Genomic DNA, 20,756 nt, shown 5'->3' with positions numbered 1-20,756 from the left:
TGATTTGGCTGCTTTTCGGTTTTCACGCTCAAGTTTTCCCAACTCTTAGTTTGTAAGCTTCATAGTAGGATCAGTCTTGTTGCTCCTTGTGTTAGGCTTATTAGGCATGTACCTGAAACACACAAAAAAAGAGAAACAAAAGCGGTTAGTTAAAAATAAAAAGAAAAATTTAGACGAAATCAAAAACTCAAATCTAATAGTAGATCAAAGAGTCCAACGGCAACGGTGCCAAAATTTGATATGCTCAAATTTACCCTAGAGCTACTCTCTCAAATTAAGAGGTCATTGTAGTACTTAGGGATCAAATTCCACTAGGACTCAAGTCTACACAATAAATTATAGAGTTTTTTAATTAAGCTAAACAAATTAATTTAAATTAAAATAAACAATGCAAAATATTAAATAAAAGCTTGTGAAAATTCAAGGGATTAAAAAGCTAGGTCTAGGGAATTTTTCAGGAATTTAAAAAATATTAAATCAATAATTAAATAGGATTCAAGCAATTAAAATCATATCTAGACCTCTAAACTCTTTTGTAAAATAAATCAGTTTTCACTGCAAATATTCTCTAAATTTAAAACCAGAAAATCCAAATCTCTTTGTAAACTTCTAGGTTAAAAATCAGCTTTGAAAACAGGTTTAGATTGTTCACAAAATTACTAAATCAAATCTCTTTGCAAGAAGTAATTTTGCTCATCAAAAGGTTTTATCAGGAAAATCAATTATATTCTCATATCAATTTATTTTCCTAAGTTATTAATTCTAGATAGTCAATCAAAGATTAATATGAAGAACAACCTATGATGAAGATCCAGAAAGATAATGAACCCTAAATAAACAGATCTAATAAATCATAAAATCCCTGTGAAAAACCCTGAACCTAACAAGCAAACTACTCATACATGTTTGATGAAGAACAACACATCTTTTCTGAATAATAAGCAATAGATATCAAAAGTAAAAGAAAGAGTTTAGGAATTCTTCTCTCTACAAAGGAATTCAGATCTCTTTCCCAAAAGCTCTCAATATCTCTCAAACAATAAAAACTGCTAAAATAAAACTTAAGGGTTTCTAAAACCCAAAAACAATAAATATTGGGTCCTAAAACACGTCAGGGGCTTGTGATGCTAATATGGAAAACTTAGGGGTAGATTTGTAAAACTTCCAAAACTTGGGTCTTCTTACGGCTAACAAGGGTGTCGACCGACACCAAGGGTGGTGTCGATCGACACCATCACTTCTGATCGGCTCCAAGTTCTCTTCCTTTGATGAATTGCTCCAAAATCCCTCTAATTGCTCCATTTCGCTCCTTTCATGCCAAAATCCTATAAAATCTGTAAAGACTCTCAAAGAACCTAAAAACACATTCAAAGACTCTAAAAACCATGATATATCACACACCCTGGCGAATCGAGCTCTCTCAAAGTTCAAAGTTGTTCAAATCCACCCGAATTGGTTTGCCCAGACCTTTTGCAATTCTTATTAATATCAAATTGTGATAAAAACTCACCGGAATATTTGACAAACGAACCCATACCGGCGTAGTAACAATCTCATCGCGCAACGGGTCAAAATCCAGTAACCATGCTTGCACCATAAGGTAATTCCCAAACACTTTCCATGGACCACCAGTTAACGCCGCCATGTTTTCTTCCTCTAGTTCAAAGTGAACCATAAAGAACTGCCGCGGGAGATCTAGGACATACATCTCTCCCTGCGGCTTCCATATCTCCCGTAACTTCCTACTCAATATAGGTAAAGAAACATGCCTCCCCAACACTTTAACAATCATGCACTTCTTCCATAATCCATGAATCACCTCCAAAACTTCTTTCCCAATCGTCACAACCGGTTCTCCATCCTCCACATCTAGAAATGTTAACTGCACTATGTCCTTGACAAACACATCATCCAAGATCTCCTCTGGCACTGGTATCCCCCTGCATTACTCCCTATCAATTTCTGCACCCACAATCGAGATCTATCCGGAGGATTCTTCGAAGGACAATCCCGTCCGCCCACATCTATCATCATTGCATCTTGCTCATTCGGACCCAAAACCCTAACATCACCTTGCGCAGCCATATCTCTAACGTCTTTATCTTAATGTTATCTAAAAGTGTCTGTAAAACAAAATTGGAGGAAACATAGATCATACCATGAAAACTAAATCATTTTCTTAGTTAGAAGACATAGATCTTAAAAAGTATATCTTATTAATCGAATTCCTCAATAATTTTTATTTTTTTTACTTTGTCCTAACCGATTGCCTTCTTCTCTCTTTTTTTTTGTCAATCTCGGTAATATTACATAATGCATTTTGGTGAGAGTTGGTTTATCGTCTGCATCAACAAAAATGTTGATGTTTTCGTAACCAAGTAAGCCTTGATGTCAACCTAAATCCATAGATCATACCATGCCTAAAAATTGGGAGGCTTTTGGAAATGGAGGAGCTAAGAACCAGCTCCACCGTGCATCTCTGCTTCATTTCTAAGTCATGGAAACGTATGATTGTAATTATTCTCATAACGGCAAATAGAGCTTGATATAAAATGAACATGTTTGTTTGGTCTAGTAATCATGTATTACTTTTAAGTAAACTAAACAATAAAATGACCTTTTGTAAACTTCAGTTGACATGCAGCGCAGTAATCAGTTTCAGTTTAGGGAAGATCTCATCCAGACTCTATAAATTGCTTTGGTGGGAAAGGTAAATAATTAGTTCTCTTTAGAGAAATACCCCTCAATAGCACTAATCTATGTTTATCTTCCAAAGTTAGCACCTACTCTCAAATATTCCACATTTATCACAAATTTAATATAATTAAATATTTTTAATTTTTAAAAAACTATAAAATATCAATATTTTCGAACTCTCTCGTCTTCGCTTTGTTCTCATCACCGAAGACCATCTCCGCCGTTCGTTGTCACTGGAGTCTACATTTCTTCCATCTCCATGGATCCAAGATATCAGTGGGTGCTTCCGCCATTAACATTCTGAAGCTCTGAGGCGATGTATTCATTAATTGCACATATCGAGATACAATTCCTCTTTTCTATGGCTTGGATTCGTCGGTAGACATCGGAACGATGCTCACCAGAGCGGTTTCTTTATACAATTGTCGACGCCGCCGTTGTTGGTGCTGATTCCATCGTATCTCCTGATCCCACCGGCGTGCACAAGAGTGGTAGTTGGTTTGGTTTTATCTCCGATGGTATAGAATTGGTGCTTAAGGTGAGTTTTAAGCAGCTCAGTTCCGATCTGTATGTGTTTAGACTTAAGCAAAAGTTTCTTGATTGTCTTTGTAGCTTCAAGTTTTTGTGTTTAAAAATTTTAGATTGTGAAAGATGGACTCAAATACAACAGTTCATGTGCCTTACGCTTATGGATTTGCACTTATCATCAAGCAGAAACGTATCATTCAAAAAAGCAACAGGTGAGTGAGTGAGTTAGAGTGAGAGTATAGTTGTTCAGCTCTTCTTGTCACTTTGATTCAGTTTTGACATATTGAATGAGAACTTGAGAGTATTGTTTAATGGATTATCTTTGGTTTTGAAATTTCTAACAATGTTTATTTTTTGATGAATCGCATGTCCAAAAGTGGATGGGTGTTATGCGAAGTCAGCAGATATCAACACCACAGTTGTTGCATACCAAGTGTTCGTTATAATGTCATTGGGAACAAAGTAGTTGGTAAAAAGTAAGAAAGTTTGTTGTTGTCATTGATTTTGATGTCTTCAACTTCTTCGGTTTGTAGTTCATCAGTTACAGAGGAGCTTAGTATTGTTGATGAGGCAAAGTATGGTGGTGGTGGTGGAGGATCTTCTGGTTCTAGTTATCCCCGTTTTGAGATTTTTATATATTTCGGAATAGCTTCCTAAAATTCAAGAACGCATTCCTAAACATTATGTAATGTTTCCTAAACATTATGAAATTCTTTCTAAATTCAAAGAAATGAATTTTTGAATCTTCTATTCATGTGGTGCCTTAATGTATCACAAATTACTCCAATATGATGAATTGTATGCACTTAATTGTTTTCAATCATTTAATAGATTTATGCATCATCACATTAAAATGTAATCTTCATATAATATTTCAACCATTATTTTTATGAAGAGCATCCTGAATTTCAAAGTGTCCTTCTTGAATATTATTGTAACTTTCCTAAATTTGAATAATTGTGTTTCTAAATCTCTATTTTTGTGTGTGGTTGCTTCAATGTGTCAAATATTATAGATTGCTCCATTAGTGAGCGGTAATGATTTCATTTTTGTGAACATTATGATGTTTGGAAATCTACACTTTTTTATGAAAGTCATCATGAAGTTCAAGAAAATCCTTTCTGAATTTCGTAGAATTCTTTCCAAATTTCATACAATCCTTCCCGAATTTCATACAATCCTTCCTGAATTTCATATAATCGTTCCTGAAATCAGAGAACCGAGAGAAGAGACATCAGAAAAAACCTAAGTGAGTTCAACATGTTAATCGAGTAAAACAAACAGTGAATCAAGTAAAGATGGTGAAGTAACGAACAAAAATGAACAAGATTCAAAGGAGGAGGAAGATGTTCAGGGGAACATGGGACAATGATCAAGAGAGAGAGAGAGAGAGGTCGTACGCCTTTGATCTGGACAAGGCCAAAGATAAGATACGGTAACATGAACAGATTCCATGGAAACAATGATTTGAACAAGTTGCAAACAGAACACATTATATATATTTTGTGTCGCTCTTCGAGTCGAGTGATGGATTCGTAGGTGGTGTTCAGATTGAGATCTGGGTACGGGATGAATCGTGTTTGTGGAGGCTGAAAAGAAACGAAATAAACTTTAATTTTATTAATGATTTAGGTTTTTTTTTCAAAATTGAGGATATATAAATTTGTGCTAGTTTTGAAACATTTGAAAACATGTGCTAATTGTGGGAAAAAAACTTAAAATGGTGCTAGTTTTGTCAATTACCCTTCTTTTTATCACCCTCTCTAGAGGATCAATAAGCGGTTAATCAATATACCAATATTACCCGTATTAGTTTAAATTTTTATTTTTTAAAAAATCAAAATTAAAAACAGGAAAAAAACAAAACAAATTAAGTTTATACATAAACAAGGTTATATGTTTGAGTTTATAAACAAATTAAGTTTTTTTTATTTGTAAATATAATATTAAATAATATATCGTTGTATTTTGATAGATTAAGGCATTAAGCTAATAAAGAATAAACTTCACTAAACACAATTATATCTGCAAATCAGTCTGCTTTTATTCTAGGTAGATTGATCACAGATAACATATTGATTGCTCATGAGCTTCTACATTCTCTTCATACTAAAAAGAGGGTTCAACATTATATAGCCACAAAGTTAGATATCAATAAAGCTTTTGATAAAGTTGAATGGTGTTTTGTTGAGGCAGTTATGAAGCAAATGGGTTTCTCGAAAGTATGGTGTAAGTGGATCATGAAGTGTCTCTCGACAATATCGTATTTTGTTCTTATTAATGGACAACCAGTTGGCCTTATAAAGCCACAAAGAGGTATTCGCCAAGGTGATCTGATTTCACCATACATTTATTTATTATGCACAAAAGCCTTATCTGCCTTAATTCAGGAAAATATTCGATTGAGGAAACTTCATGAGTTTAAAGCAAGTAGAAATGGCCCTCCAATTTCACATTTGCTTTTTGCAGACGATTCCTTGTTATTTTGCAAAGCTACAGAGGAGGAGTGTAAAACACTGCTAGACATCCTCAATCAATATAAGCAAGCTTCAGGTCAGGCTATTAATTTTCAGAAATCAGGTATTACTTTTACCAAAGGACTAGATTCGGACAAAAGACATCATATTTGCCAAATGCTGAAGATTTACAAAACGCAAGGTTTTGGTAGATATCTTGGACTACCTGAGTTTATTGGAAGAAACAAGACAAATGCTTTTTCTTACTTAGCACAAAGTATAGACCACAAAATGGGAAATTGGTATACTAAGCTCCTATCACCTGCAGGTAAGGAAGTGCTTCTCAAGTCAATTGTTACAGCCGTTCCTACCTATAGCATGTCTTGTTTCCTCCTACCCTCAAGAATAATCAGTCAGATTACAAGAGCTATGAGACAGTTTTGGTGGTCAACCAATAAGGAAAAGCAGAAAATCCCCTGGGTGGCATGGCAAAAAATTGTTGAACCAAAGAAAGCTGGAGATTTAGCGATAAGAGATTTAAAAGACTTTAATATCGCTCTTTTGGCTAAGCAAAGTTGGTGGATCCTACAGCAACCATCTTCGCTTATGACAAGAGTATTTAAAGCAAAATACTTCCCAAAGGCAAGCCTCCTCAAAGCACAAGTCAAAACAACTCAAGCTATGCATGGAAAAGCATTGCCCGAAGGTACAAAACTGATTTCTCATGGTTTAAAATATATTGTTGGGAACGGGGAACAGATTGAAGTATGGAATGACAATTTGCTTCCAATAAATCCATCAAGGCCACCGTATGGACCTGGAGTACACATGTACCCTCTTTAAAAGTGAGTGACCTGCTGGAACAGGGTAGTTGGAATGAAGAGCTTCTACATTGCATCATGGATCAGGAAGACGTTCCTTACATAAAAAAAAACATTTTTCCTTCTATTACAAGATCTGCTGATGTAATAAACGGGATGCATACTAAAGATGGTGTTTACATGGTCAAATCTGGTTACAATCTTCAGCGTAAGCTCTCTCACGAAGCTTCCCTCTCGGCCAATTCTGTACAAAATAGTATATCTTCTAGGACATTTTCAAATACCTGGAGACAAAATGTTCCTCATAAAATTAAGCATTTATGGTGGATATGTCTACATAATGCTTTACCAACTGCAGAAAATCTTAAGAAGAGAAGAATACTACGAAATGATAATTGTCAAAGATGTGGTGAAGATATAGAAAGTATAAATCATCTTCTCTTCCATTGTAGAGTAAGTAAGGAGATCTGGAGCCACTCCCTATGCTGTTATCATTCAGGTACATCTCCTTTCTCAAATTCAATACAACAATGGAAAGACACCTTATTTTATAATCAGGAAAATGCAGAGATTGGAAAATATCAAAAGAGAGAAATACAAGTTCTCACAAAAACAGTAGGCGAAGGAGATGTTAATCTGAAGACCAATGATTATTGTTGCTTTGTCGATGGATCATGGGTCTCTCCTTCTGAATGTGCAGGAATTGGTTGAGTTCTTTATAACACTGATAATCGGATAATCCTTCAAGGGAGAGCATCCATCAATCCAATGAACACATCAATTGAAGTTGAAGCTGAAGCATTAAGGTCAGCAATTTCCCATGTTAAAAGGCTTGGCTACAACAACGTACTGTTTTGTGGAGATGCATCTATTTTATACCAAAAGCTCCTTCATGTCTTGGAAAATGAGCAGAACTCTCAGAATGAACACTCTCTCCTTTCCACTTATCTGCAGGATATTAAGAATCTTAGTAGATCCTTTGTTAAGATTTCTTTTGCTAAAATTCCCCGTAATCTAAATTTATTTAAGCTTAGTGGGCTTAACAAAATTGGATTGTGTGAATGAGAAATTAGGCCTTAATGGTTTGGCCTTGCTCAAGTTGGAGCTCCAAGAGGAATGGGTCAAGATTGAATAGAGTCAAAACTCTGTTTCACGTCTCCCTGAGACTCTGATTTCGTGATCAAGTGGAGAGTTGGATTTCATTGAGAGATCGTCGCTTCTTCACGTCGTCCACCTCCTAGTTTTGCGATGAACTTAGTAAAGTTGTGGAGAATCAATTTCAAACCCAAGTCATCCAAGTCCTCTATATATACTCATCGAGTTCTTCTCTTGCAAGATAGTGAATTGACGAAATCAATCGCTTGTTCTCACACACAGCAAAAGCACAAAACATCCAGCAATCTCTCTCCCACAACTCCCACAAAGTAAGTGTCTTCGAGAGTATCGTAGAGTGTAGTTCGTATAGAGCCGGTGTGTTTGAGTGATTAGCAAACCCGGTTATGAATGTGTTGTATCCTGGGACTCTTGTAACCTTAAATCCCGTCGCACTGCAGGGGTTTCAAAGAGTTAAGGAAAGAGATTTCGGTCTCGCCTCCATTCTTCCCTTAACGTTTACTTGTTGTTCTCATAATCAATACCTCTTACGTAGTGTGGCAAATTTCTAGCTCCTACATTCTTAACTCTTTGAATCTGTTGTTGTTCTATAAACATCTAACAGATTGATTTGAGATTTCATAAACGTTTAAGGAAAGGTTTTGTGTGTATTCACAATTTTGTGTGTATTCACAATTGCGATTGGGTAAAAACCATAACGAGAGCTTGAGAGCCTCGGACCTGTTCTGTTCTTTTGCGAAAGGAAAAATAGAGTGTGTGTTGATTATAACTCAGCGCAAGATTGTGATTTTAAGGCTGAGTTAAAAGATGCAATTGGTTTAGATTTCTGGCTTGTAAAACCTGCTGCTTGCATTTGATTTATTTGCTATTGAGAATTGCGATTCTAAAAGCTATTTTGAAACCAATTGTTGTGTTATTCAAAACCTGCAGTTTGCTTTTGAGTTGCGATTCATAAATTGCAGTGGATTTATTTGCAAATTAAAAACTCCTAAATCGACATAGTGTCTTGGTTTGTTAAGTTTCTGCAAATTAAAAGTTTAAGAGATTTATTGTCTCTTGCTTTTGAGAGTTTAACGAGAACTGCATTTTGGTTGTGCGATAATTAAAATATCCAAAGTGGTTTGACTACGTGTTTAGCACACAAGCTTGTTATTTATTTTGCAACTTAAAATAGTTTAACGTGAACCAGTTTGGTTTTGCGAAACCTACGTTCTTGTTTCTCTTGTGTTTAATTGCAATTTTTAAGGAATCGAGTGTTGTTGATTTATTCACTTGATTATCATAGTCATTTCACGACTTGATATACTGTTCTGAACAAAGCTTTGTGTTTGTGTTTCAGACATGGTTAGTGAAGATTTGAACGTGTCCAACGTTAATGAGGTCACCGAGACCACCATCAATGGGACTGGGACTGAAATCCAGTTTTGTACTCTTCCTCCGGTGAAAGTAGCGGTACTTGAGCCAATACGAGCTGCAGTCCCTGAACAGATGACTACTTGTGCTATAAGCGTAGGATGTATACCAGAAAAGTTTGGTGGGAACGGGTTTAAGGCATGGCAACAGAAAATGTGTATCCTTCTGACCATGTTGAACCTAAATAAGTATGTGAAAGAGGACGCACCAGTCCTCTCACGGGAGAATAAGGATCCGCTCTACCTCGCCAGCGTGAATACGTGGAGCCATGCAGATTTTCTATGCAAGAGTTGGATTCTGGGCTGCTTGACAGACCCATTGTACGTTGTATACAATACAGTCAAAACTTCTAAAGACCTTTGGGATGCTTTAGAGAAAAGGTATAAGGTCGAGGATGCAGACCTGCTAAAATATGCAACGGCGAACTTTTTTGATTTTAAAATGGTTGATTCAAAACCTATCATGGAACAAGTGGAAGCGCTGCAATTACGAGATAGATTCTGCGGGGATGTTGATTAGTGAAAGTCTAATGGTCAATCATCTCATTGAAAAACTCCCTCCAAGTTGGTTGGATTTCAAAAATTATCTATTTCATAAGAAAAATGTTATTTTCCTCAAAGACTTGATTGTCAAACTGCGAGTTGAATCACTAATCCGCATCGAGAAAAATGTGGACGTGGTGTAGCATGGATAATAATGGATTTGTTTGTGATGGGTTATTTAAAGTGTCTACAACAATGATGTAACCGAGGCTTTCCACCTCGAAGAAGAATAAGTCGTAGTCTCGAAAGAGAAGAATAAGTTGTAGTTGGTTTCTCTTTTCTTAATAATGAAAATTTCAGTTTAGTTTTCATTTGGTGAAGCCTTTTGACTTTGGCATGAATGTTTTTTAACTCAAAAATGCAAAGTGAGTAAAGATTAACGTGAGACTTGCATGAGATTTACGTCACAGCATGACTCACCAAGAACGCCATCACCAACATGAGAAAATGGAATATATATATATATATATATATATATATATATATATATATGTGTGTGTGTGTGTATATTGAATAATTCACATAAATTGGTGTGATTTAATTTTGTAACTCTCTTTAATGATTGTACAAAATATTTTTTATTTATGTAGAAAAGGATAAATATGAAATGTTGAAGGGTTAGTCTATAAAATGTGGGGGGAAGCATTGCTTACCACAAATAATAATTTCAACATGATACCACATAAAGTTATTAGAAAATTCATTATTTTGGATAAAGCTCAAGAAGCTATGTGAATTTTTTGAACTTTGTGGATGATATCCTTAAGTAGGAAAAATCAGTGTCACTATTATGTGTACACTATTATAGCAATTAGCTATTTTTTGGACACTGAATAAATGATTAAATCATAGGATTATCAAGAGGAATGGATAGTCTAGAAATATATATTCCGCTTGGTGGAAACCCAACCTATGTGATTAGAGATCCCAAGATCTAGGTTCAAAAGGGACAACTAAATCAAGTTGAGTTAGAGTTGAACACTGTAAGACTATGTCTATACCCAGTTCCTAAAAATAAAAATAAACAGTGTAACCTGTAAGAGTTGAGGTTAAGCGTTAGCTTTTAATGACATACCATAGTTTTGAGATATTCGTGGAGTATTACAGGATGCTTCTAAAAACAAAACTGATGGGAGATCACCTAGTGAGTGTGAAATAGGACCATTTCTAGGAGAATGAAAGAGAGGCTATATTCTCCAAGTTCACTCATGAACCCAGGAATGTCCAAGGCCAAAATGGACACAATAGAGAACTAAATCTCTACGAGAAGATGTTGTTGCGCGATACCTGTTGTCTAGGTTTACATTAAAATCTTGGTGGTTCAAGACATAATGTTCACCTCCCGGCCAAGTAAATCCGACAGATATTAAAAATGATGGGTTCAAAGCTGAAAAATGCTACTTTTCAGATACAATAACATTTTCGCATACTCTCGAACGTCTGTCTAGTTTAGTCTAAGTGGTGTCTAGTCTAAGTGGTGTCTAGTCTAGTCAAGTCTAGTTAGTAAAAGTTTTCTTTTAGTCTTCCTATGTTTAGTTTGTAATTTCTATTCATGTGGGGGATTGTTGGATCTCAATTTTTTAAGCTTAGTGGGCTTAATAAAATTGGATTGTGTGAATGAGAAATTAGGCCTTAATGGTTTGGCCTTGCTCAAGTTGGAGCTCCAAGAGGAGTGGGTCAGATTGAATAGAGTCAAAACTCTGTTTCACATCTCCCTGAGACTCGGTCTCTTTGATTTCGTGATCAAGTGGAGAGTTGGATTTCATTGAGAGATCGTGGCTTCTTCACGTCGTCCACCTCCTAGATTTGCGATGAACTTAGTAAAGTTGTGGAGAATCAATTTCGTACCCAAGTCATCTAAATCCTCTATATATACTCATCGAGTTCTTCTCTTGCAAGATAGTGAATTGACGAAATCAATCGCTTGTTCTCACACACAGCAAAAGCACAAAACATCCAGCAATCTCTCTCCCACAAAGTAAGTGTCTTCGAGAGTATCGTAGAGTGTAGTTCGTATAGAGCCGGTGTGTTTGAGTGATTAGCAAACCCGGTTGTGAATGTGTTGTATCCTGGAACTCTTGTAACCTTAAATCTTGTCGCACTGCGGGGGTTTCAAAGAGTTAAGGAAAGAGATTTCGGTCTCCCCTCCATTCTTCCCTTAACGTTTACTTGTTGTTCTCATAATCAATACCTCTTATCTGGCAAAATTTCTAGCTCCTACAAATGTAACTGTTGATAAGCTAGCAAAGTAAGCCAGTAAGTCAAGTTGTGTAATATCATGGATGTAAATTACTAGTTCTAGTAAAATGTTTGTTGCCGAGAAAAAAAAAACAATAAAAACACAAGAATTCAAGAATCGCGCGATATCAAAACGCTAGAATCCAAAACGCCTCAGATCAATACAAGAACGAAACCAATCTCCCCTGAATCAAAAAAGCAGCGAGATTACATGGTAAAACGCTGTCGTTTAGTTTTGGAGGATGTACAGGTATAATAAGATGGTCCTTTTCCGGGATAACATCAACAATAAAAAGGACAAGAATTCAAGAATCAAAAACGCCTCCGATCAATACAAGAATTACCTGAATCAAAAAAGCAGCGAGATCTTTCATCTTAAGCAACGATGGTTCCTAAGATCACATCAATGGCGTCCACTAGACCTCTCTGTTCAATTCCTTACTTATTCCTCTCTTTCTCTCTCCTCTTCGTCGTCTCGCTTCTCTTCTTCTTCTCCAATTCCTTGATCTCCAACCCAAATCCGAGAATTTCACACATTACTCTCCAAAACGGCATCAAAGTCTTTGTAGCTGAGCTTCCGAGATCCCTAAACTATGGCCTTCTCGAGAACTACTGGTCCTCTTCTTCTCCAGATTCACGTATATCCACCGACCCGGATCACCCGACCCGTAAAACCCATTTACCCAAAACCGATACATACCCACCGTACCCGGAGAACCCACTGATTAAGCAGTACAGCGCCGAGTATTGGATCATGGGAGACCTTGAAACCCCACCGGATAAACGAATTGGATCTTTTGCTAAAAGGGTTTTTAGTGAATCTGACGCTGATGTAGTGTTCGTGCCCTTCTTTGCTACGTTGAGTGCTGAGATGGAGCTTGGAAATGGTAAAGGTTCGTTTAGGAAGAAGTCTGGAAACGAAGATTACCAGAGACAGAGACAAATTCTTGATTTTGTCAAGAGCACTGAAGCTTGGAAACGCTCCAATGGTCGTGATCACGTTTTTGTTTTAACTGGTACATAAAGTTTCTCTCTTTATATCTTTGGAACTTGTTTGGACTCAGTTTTACAGATCTGGATCGTATAAGTATAGATTTTGTCATGTGGGTGTGGTGTGTCTATAGATTTGGTGTAGAAGCTTATGTAAGTTATATGTGTGGATGGTGTGTCAGGTTAAGTTAAAATGTTGAAGCGTTATTTGGCAGACCCAGTTGCAATGTGGCATTTTCGTGAGGAGATTGCTTTGTCGATTCTTCTAGTGGTGGATTTTGGAGGCTGGTTCAGGCAAGATTCTAAATCATCCAACGGGACTAGCTTGCCTGAGAGGATAGAGCATACTCAAGTCTCTGTCATTAAGGATGTGATTGTTCCATACACGCATCTACTTCCTAGACTAGATTTGTCTCAGAACCAGAGACGTCACAGCCTTCTTTATTTCAAAGGCGCTAAACACAGACATCGGGTAATCACTCTGACGAAACTCGCTTCTTTAGTTTGAGTCATTACATTGCTTGATGCAGAGGCTGTTGTGAGTGGTGAGTTTATGGCTAGCGTAAATGTATTGTTGTTTTGGAAATTTTAGTGCTGCTCAATCTTGGAAGGACTTGTTGTAAACAGTCACGTTTGTGTTTATAATACATTTCACATGTATATTCAAACATAGACATTGGCCTTATTTGAATAGATTAGTCTTATGTCTTCATAGCCAATGGTCTGTTCTGTGTCAAGTTTTTTTGTGTCAAGATCTCTAAAGTAATTTTAACTTGACAGGGAGGGTTAATTAGAGAAAAGCTATGGGACTTGCTGGTCAATGAACAAGGCGTTGTCATGGAAGAAGGTTTTCCTAATGCAACGGGGAGGGAACAATCGATAAGAGGAATGAGAAACTCAGAGTTCTGCTTGCATCCAGCCGGTGACACTCCCACTTCATGCCGTCTCTTTGACGCCATTCAAAGCCTCTGCATCCCTGTGATTGTCAGTGATACCATAGAGCTCCCATTCGAGGGAATGATCGATTACTCAGAATTCTCAGTCTTTGTCTCTGTAAGTGATGCATTAACACCTAAATGGTTGGCTAATCACCTCAGAAGGTTCTCTGAGAGAGAGAAGGAAGCATTCAGAAGTAGAATGGCAAAGGTTCAGACAGTGTTTGTTTATGATAATGGTCAGGCCAATGGGATTGGACCGATTGAACCCGATGGTGCGGTGAATCACATATGGAAGAAGGTTCAGCAGAAGGTGCCAATGGTGAAGGAAGCAGTGACTAGGGAAAGAAGAAAACCAGCAGGTGCTTCTGTTCCTCTTCGATGTCAATGTATCTGAATCATACAACCAAATCCAGAAGAAGAATTGTTGTCTCTTTTGTCTTTTATTTTTGGTTTTTGTTTACCATCATTGTTATGGCCTTTGGGATTCCCGGGTTCAGAATACAAAAATTAAATTATATCTCCAATCAAAAAACAGTTGTACAAAGTGGAAGTTCAAAATGGTAAATACCAACTCTTTTGTTTGACAACTGGTGCAGTTTGGGATGTTTATACGATATCACTGGGAGCAGAGGCTACATTGACTTGGGAATCTCATCACCAGCCACCACGGTAGCATTGGTTAAGGTGAATCATCGAAGAAGAAGTCACCGTACCGAGGATTTCAATCAGATCGAAAATGTTATCATAAACGAAGATGATGATATTCCCTTTATGGAGAGGATTAATTATGCGACAAATATAAAATAAAAATTTTCACTACTAAAGGATACAAGAAATTTCACTATTAACATTCTATTTTTTTTTAAAAAGACGGAGCATTTTATTTGATTTATAAGAAAACACTTGTTGAAATCAAAATGTCTCATCTTATTTTTTTTCAAATCCGCAGATATTTTCAGAAAAGTAAAGAAAACGTTTAAAGAATTTCTCGGTTCCTTACAATTACAACCACAAAAATCATATGTACATACATAGCCCATCTATCAATTTATTTCTGACCATTCTTATTTAAACAAAATGTCTACTTGACCGTATTAAACGAAAATTTCCCTACTTACGTAACGAATGGGTTAGAAGTTAGAACAAAAAAAAATTATTTGAGTTGACGGATTACTTGGAAAGGAACTTCCTCGTTTGCTGAACTCCAAAATATTCATGGACTCGGTTTTTTTCCCTTGAAAAAAATAAAATTTGAACTTTCAATTTGTTTAACAACAAAATTCCCAAAAGATTGATCCATATCGTTGATTATACTTATTTTAGGTTTTTAAAAAAAATGCAAATCGGTTTTTTTTTGTTTTTTTTTTCTTTTGAGTTTGATCATTCATAATATATATATATATATATATATAACATCTTAAAAACTTTATTGATATGAATAAGAGCATACAATATTATCAATGAGATTACAGATACAACCAATGGATTGTGTAACGAAGAAACGATAAAGCAAATTACGCTCCGCATTCCTAGTCAAAAACTTAATCGTATTCGTCTTTTCCGGCAATTTGGTGTGACTTTCTAGCTTGGGATTCATCCTTTTTTTATTGATGAAATACCGATAATGCATTCGAAAATTATAGGCAGCGATCCATCTGTTACATCGCAAAACCTTCCAATTAGTCGAAACTCTCATGTAGAAAGAAATGTCATTGATCTTGGTTGCACTTGAAACCCATTTTTGTTGATATGGTATAAACCATCTTCTGATTCTCCTTCTATTGGCCTCCAACTCCTCTTCAACATATTGCTTCCATGGTGGTTTACGTGCCGGTCGATGGTTACATATCAAATCCGAAGGGATTTGTGTTAGTCTTCGGTACGCCCACAGAAGAACATACTGACGCCCGGGAAGAATCGCATAACTAACATCATGTGTTAGTATGAACAAAGGCACGACCAACCAGACCAGAAAACTCTCGGCGAAATCGCCGGACATGGAAACACAACGGTTGATTCGAATCCACCGGTGACGAAACATATATCGTGAGGACAGGAACCAATAGAGAAAAAGTGAACAACCAAAAGAAACCATCAGAGATCCACCGGGAAACAGTGAGATACCCCTTTGGCGTGATGAGAAAAACAATTTCATCATCATCGGTAAGTGTTCTAGAATAAAAACCTAAACAACAATATCAGAAAAGAAACAGGGAAGAAGGAAGAAACCCAACCGACGCCGGAGAGGCCAGCATCAGCCGAAGATGCAGAACTGCGGGTGATTGCTTTAACAAAACGGTTATTGATTATCGCCTCTCTTCGTTCATAATATTTATTGTTCAGAAATGATACGAGAACAAGAAAATTGAATAAATAGACCATATAATAAATTGATGAATAATCAATAAGTATATAAAACATTTTCTTCCGAATGACTGGCCACTCTATCCCAAAGAAATGAGAAAACTAACAAAACATCTCCCAAAACGGAATGGCTCTCAAACAAATATCCTCAGTTTTTCTCATCTTTATCTTTGGTTTATACTCTGAAACTGCCAAGTCGCAGTACTGCGGCTGTTCCCCAATCCTCTGCTGCAGTAAGTTTGGGTATTGCGGAGTCACCGAAGATTATTGTGGCTCCGGTTGCATATCAGGTCCTTGCCGAAATATACTGAGCCGGTTGAGCCGGTTGACAGTATTGTGACACAAAAATTCTTTAACGGAATTATTAGCCAAGCAAGTAATGGCTGCGCCGGGAAGAAATTTTACACCCGTGACTCTTTCCTTGAGGCCGCTCATACTAATTTGGAGTTCAATATGTCTGTATACCATGTTTGCTCATTTCACCTACGAGACCCAACGTACGTTAGAACTAGTCCTTTCTTTTTTTTTTGTCCTCAAACAATCAAAACTTTACTCTGATCCGTAATCGGCTAGGTATAGAATTTAATTAGTAAATTATTGAGTGGTAAATTCTTGAAATATATCTAAAGATTTAGACTACGGTTATTTCACACAAACTACTAATAATGTCTAGGTATTAAAAAAATAGATTTCTATAGTTTTGAAATATAAATTCCTGTTTTTGCTTTTTAAATCAAATAGTAATCTCAACCACCAATAATTAGTTTCATAAAACTTTCCACATTTAGATTTCTGCAACATAGAGGAGGTTAACGGAAGTTCATTTGACTACTGCGACGAGGGCAACATGCAAATATCCATGTGCACATGGAAAGAAATACTATGGTCGTGGTCCGATGCAATTATCATGGAATTACAACTACGGATCATGTGGCCAGAGTCTCGGACTTGACCTCTTACGCAAGCCTGAGCTAGTGGGTAGCAACCCAACTGTGGCTTTCAGGACAAGTCTGTGGTTTTGGATGAACAGCGTAAGGCTCGTACTGGACCAAGGATTTGGAGCCACCATTAAAGCCATCAATAGTCTGGAGTGGAGCAGTGGGAATCAAAGTGCGGTCATGGCAAGGGTTGAGTATTATAAAGACTATTGTAAACAGCTTGGTGTAGACCCTGGTGCCACATTCTTCATTTCTCCTCTGTTTTATAAGTTTCCTTTTGAATCTTTACATTAAAACCAAAAAAAAAAGAAGTCTCCTCTGATATTTTAGTTTTGCGACATAAAACTACAGGCAGCATTGATTTTCCGAGTGGGCCGAGTGGCGGCAGCATTGATCTTCAGGGTGGGCCGAGTGGCGGCACCATCTTCACTCTAAAGAACAATTGCCCTGACACCGTCTGGGCCGGAACTCTCGGCGGTGGCGGCTTCCAAAAAGCTCTTGGCTTCTGCGGGATGGTCAGGTCGGTTCTGGGCTCGTACGGGATGCAAGTTTGACGCCTCCGGAAAGGGTAGATGCGTCACCGGAGATTGCGGCGGTCTAAAATGTAACGGCGGCGGAGTTTCTCCAGTCACTCTTTCTGAATTCACCCTCGTTGGCGATGGCAGCAAAGATTTCTACGACATGAGCCTCGTCGACGGTTACAATGTCAAGGTGGGGATAAGACCTTGCGGAGGATCTGGAGATTGTAAGTACGCAAGCTGCATCGCCGACCTCAACGCAGAGAGACATCGGAGGTACTTGTGTGATTCAGGTGTGTAAAGGAGGGATCGAAACTATTATCCATATTTTGAGAGATTGTCCAGCGATGTCGGAGCTTTGGAGCCGCATTGTCAGTCCGGAGCGTAGGGGCCAGTTTTTTGGTCAAACTCTGTTAGAATGGGTGTCAGGCAACTTAGGGGATATGTCAGTCCGGTTTGGTGTCCCTTGGGCTATCCTGTTTGGTATGGGTGTGTGGTGGGGGTGGAAGTGGAGATGTGGAAATGTTTTCGGTGTGTTGGGAAAATGTAGAGACATGGTTCAGTTTGTGAAGGATATGGAGAAGGAGGTTTACCTTGCAAACTTAGCTTGCCAAGGGACGTCAAACGAAGCGGTAAGAGTGGAGAGACAGATTGCATGGGTTCCGTCTCTAGAGTACTGGTTTAAACTGAAACGGATGGTGCCTCTCGGGGAAATCCTGGCTCTGCTGCGGGTGGAGGAGTTATTCGGGATAGTGAGGAGCAGTGAATCCATGGGTTTGCGCTGAATATAGGCTATTGTTCGGCCGTTGGCGGAGTTATGGGAGTGTACTATGGACTCTATCTTGCGTGGAAGAGGCAAATAACTTATGTGAAGCTGGAGGTAGATTCGGAGTTGGTTGTTGGGTTTCTCAAGACAGGGATTATGGATTTTCATCCCTTGTCCTTCCTAGTACGTTTGTGCTATGGCTTTCTTTCAAAGGACTGGTTAGTCCGGGTTACACATGTGTATAATGAGGCTAATCGTTTTGCAGACGGGTTAGCAAACTATGCTTTCACTCGTCCATCAGGCTTACAATTGTTTAATACTTGCCGGAGGATCTTTTTTTTGTCTTGATGGAGGATGCTCTAGGGGATGCCATTGCCAGATGGGTTTGTTTGTAATTTTTTTACTTTTAATAATCTAGGGAGGTTTTGTCTCCCTTTGCCCTACCAAAAAAAAATCTACAAACTGACAAACGTATGTATACAATGTGTTTGTCTTTCTGTTAAGTTTATTTCCGTAACTTTTAACATATGTGAGAAGTTTCAAGCTGATATGATTCCAATCCTAAGTATGTTTAAAATTTCAACTAATGTGGATATCACTTTTGAGTGGCACTTATACTTTTCTCCACACCAGAATATACAAAGACTCAGAACTGTGGGAGATCAAAATGGGTAACCCAATCCTACCGGATCCGAACCTACATGGATTAAAGATTTTGATGGGCGAGTTTAACTTACCCAGTTATATTAGAATGTAAGTTATATTAGAAGGCACAACGGATGGTCAGACGGATTTGTTGTTCATGCGGTTGGATCTAATGATCATGATATTGAATTGTTCGACTAAACTGATTGATTTTGCTTTAGATTCATATGTCTGAATTACTTGGATCAAGTGATCGTTTACCGATTGAAAGTTGTAGCGGTTAGGCTAGTGACTTGGGGTTACCAAACACTAAATGCTTTGACAAACAAATGTAACAATAATCACTTTTTTTTTTCTTCATTTTAATACAAAAACAACACTTTCATATGCCACAAACTGACTTTTTTTTTTAGGTACAAACTTCACTTGCTTGAATCTGCCTTTCAATGAAATGGATAAAAACAAAGGCAGAGACAATCCAATCGCTAAATCTACCCCATAAACTTGCTAAAAAACTGCACAATGACGGGGTAAATAAAAACTGGACTTGTCTCTATATACACAAGTGAAGCTATAATCAAATAAAAGAATCATAATAGTTTTTTTTTTTTTTTTGGGTCATCATATGGATGGGCGATTTAGACCGGGTATAATCAAATATCATCTGTCCCCAAACTATAAATCATATGCTTCTTGTCCTCAAGAGTCTCCTTGGTCGCACCACTGGTCAGGGACGCATAAGAAATGCGTCTTCATGAATTTCCTGAACCTCGTCTTGTAATCAATCGGGCTGATCACTGTCGGCTGTACATTCTTTGGCACCACCAAAGACGATTTCACCCACGTCTCTAGTTGCTTGTCCCATGTGTATTGTCTTAGATAATCGATGATTCCACACACTAGCTCATGATTCTCATCATCAACTCCAACTAGCAACGAGTAGTCCATAACGTTTATGCTCTGCGATTTGTTTACACAATAGAAATTGACTAAATGAACATATTTTTCATAGTATACCGATAGAGAAAGAGAGATGAAACAAAAAAAAAACTCACCGTTAGGAAGCTGGTGTCGTTATAAACCGCTCTTTGGAGATTTTGTTTTGATGTTTTGCTAACGTAAAGCGGGGATTTGTTCATGTCGTTGACAAAGTTCTGATCCAATAGAACATCATCTGCGCCATTAGCAGAAGTGGTTGTAAACCGAGCATGTAGAGCGCCTTTGAGATCGTACTGGCGAGTTATTTTCCTGCCAAAACTAAGATTCTCCATGACCATCAGGTCGTGTCGTATCTCTTTCCCTCCACCCTTTGGCTGCCTTACAGTTACCTGAAAATGGCAATCAAAGATCCTTCAAACTAAGCCCTATTCATTTGATAATTAGCTAAGAAAAATTCTAATGGTCGAATGATCAAAAGCTGATTGTAGAGACATTACCTGATGGATCCCGAGAACTTTGGCAAGACAAGTTTGGTTGCCTAGATCATAAGAGTCCTTCATGTATTTGAAATACTCCGGAGCAAATGTCACAAATGATTCGTACTCTGTCTTCTTGATCTCTTTTACGATGAACCTATCATCCAAAGTCTTAGCAAACACAGATTTGCTCTTACCACCCTTAGCATCCCACGGCTTACAGCGACTTAGTGAAGCTATATAATCAAGCTCTGATGAGCAACAGCGTCTTCTGAGGTCACGGAAATCATCTGCATACAGGGACACGATAGAGTATTTGGGTTTTCCAATTGATTTTAGTGACCCAAAAGTAACAAGGACCTCCGGAGGGGGTA

General features: G+C 37.6%; 3 protein-coding genes, 1 long non-coding RNA gene and 1 pseudogene across 4 annotated transcripts; 3 read left to right on the top strand and 2 right to left on the bottom strand.

Moving 5' to 3' along the window:
- Nucleotides 7,675–9,881, top strand: LOC104741999. The gene is made up of 2 exons (XR_760411.2): nt 7,675–7,926; nt 8,955–9,881. It is a non-coding gene; the product is annotated as an uncharacterized LOC104741999 (long non-coding RNA).
- Nucleotides 12,075–14,323, top strand: LOC104741998 (probable arabinosyltransferase ARAD1). Its single transcript, XM_010462955.2, has 3 exons — nt 12,075–12,824; nt 13,014–13,270; nt 13,579–14,323. The coding sequence occupies exons 1-3, from the start codon at nt 12,194–12,196 to the stop codon at nt 14,128–14,130; spliced, it is 1,440 nt and encodes a 479-aa protein (XP_010461257.1). The 5' UTR covers nt 12,075–12,193; the 3' UTR covers nt 14,131–14,323.
- On the bottom strand, nt 15,163–15,777 carry LOC104743781. Its single transcript, XM_010464828.2, has one exon. The coding sequence runs from the start codon at nt 15,775–15,777 to the stop codon at nt 15,163–15,165; it is 615 nt and encodes a 204-aa protein (XP_010463130.2).
- Nucleotides 16,223–17,371, top strand: LOC109128831 (annotated as a pseudogene).
- Nucleotides 19,355–20,750, bottom strand: LOC104741997 (putative 1-phosphatidylinositol-3-phosphate 5-kinase FAB1D). The gene is made up of 3 exons (XM_010462954.2): nt 20,404–20,750; nt 20,023–20,295; nt 19,355–19,927 (listed from the first exon to the last, which is right to left on the bottom strand). The coding sequence occupies exons 1-3, from the start codon at nt 20,464–20,466 to the stop codon at nt 19,667–19,669; spliced, it is 597 nt and encodes a 198-aa protein (XP_010461256.1). The 5' UTR covers nt 20,467–20,750; the 3' UTR covers nt 19,355–19,666.

This window comes from Camelina sativa, chromosome 14 (assembly GCF_000633955.1).
Source record: "Camelina sativa cultivar DH55 chromosome 14, Cs, whole genome shotgun sequence".
NCBI classification, from domain to species: domain Eukaryota; kingdom Viridiplantae; phylum Streptophyta; class Magnoliopsida; order Brassicales; family Brassicaceae; genus Camelina; species Camelina sativa.
Note: the sequence above shows the minus strand (reverse complement) of the source record. Positions and strands in the feature narration are given on the sequence as shown.

Bases quoted from the DNA above. Each gene is read 5' to 3' on its own strand.
- LOC104741997 (XM_010462954.2), bottom strand. From the start codon at position 20,466: ATGAAGGACTCTTATGATCTAGGCAACCAAACTTGTCTTGCCAAAGTT. The intron at 20,296-20,403 runs GTAATGTCTCTA...TGCCATTTTCAG, and splicing joins AAGTTCTCGGGATCCATCAG to GTAACTGTAAGGCAGCCAAA. The intron at 19,928-20,022 runs GTGAGTTTTTTT...AACAAATCGCAG, and splicing joins ACGACACCAGCTTCCTAACG to AGCATAAACGTTATGGACTA.
- LOC104741998 (XM_010462955.2), top strand. From the start codon at position 12,194: ATGGTTCCTAAGATCACATCAATGGCGTCCACTAGACCTCTCTGTTCA. The intron at 12,825-13,013 runs GTACATAAAGTT...GTTATTTGGCAG, and splicing joins TCACGTTTTTGTTTTAACTG to ACCCAGTTGCAATGTGGCAT. The intron at 13,271-13,578 runs GTAATCACTCTG...TTAACTTGACAG, and splicing joins GCGCTAAACACAGACATCGG to GGAGGGTTAATTAGAGAAAA.
- LOC104743781 (XM_010464828.2), bottom strand. From the start codon at position 15,777: ATGTTTCGTCACCGGTGGATTCGAATCAACCGTTGTGTTTCCATGTCC.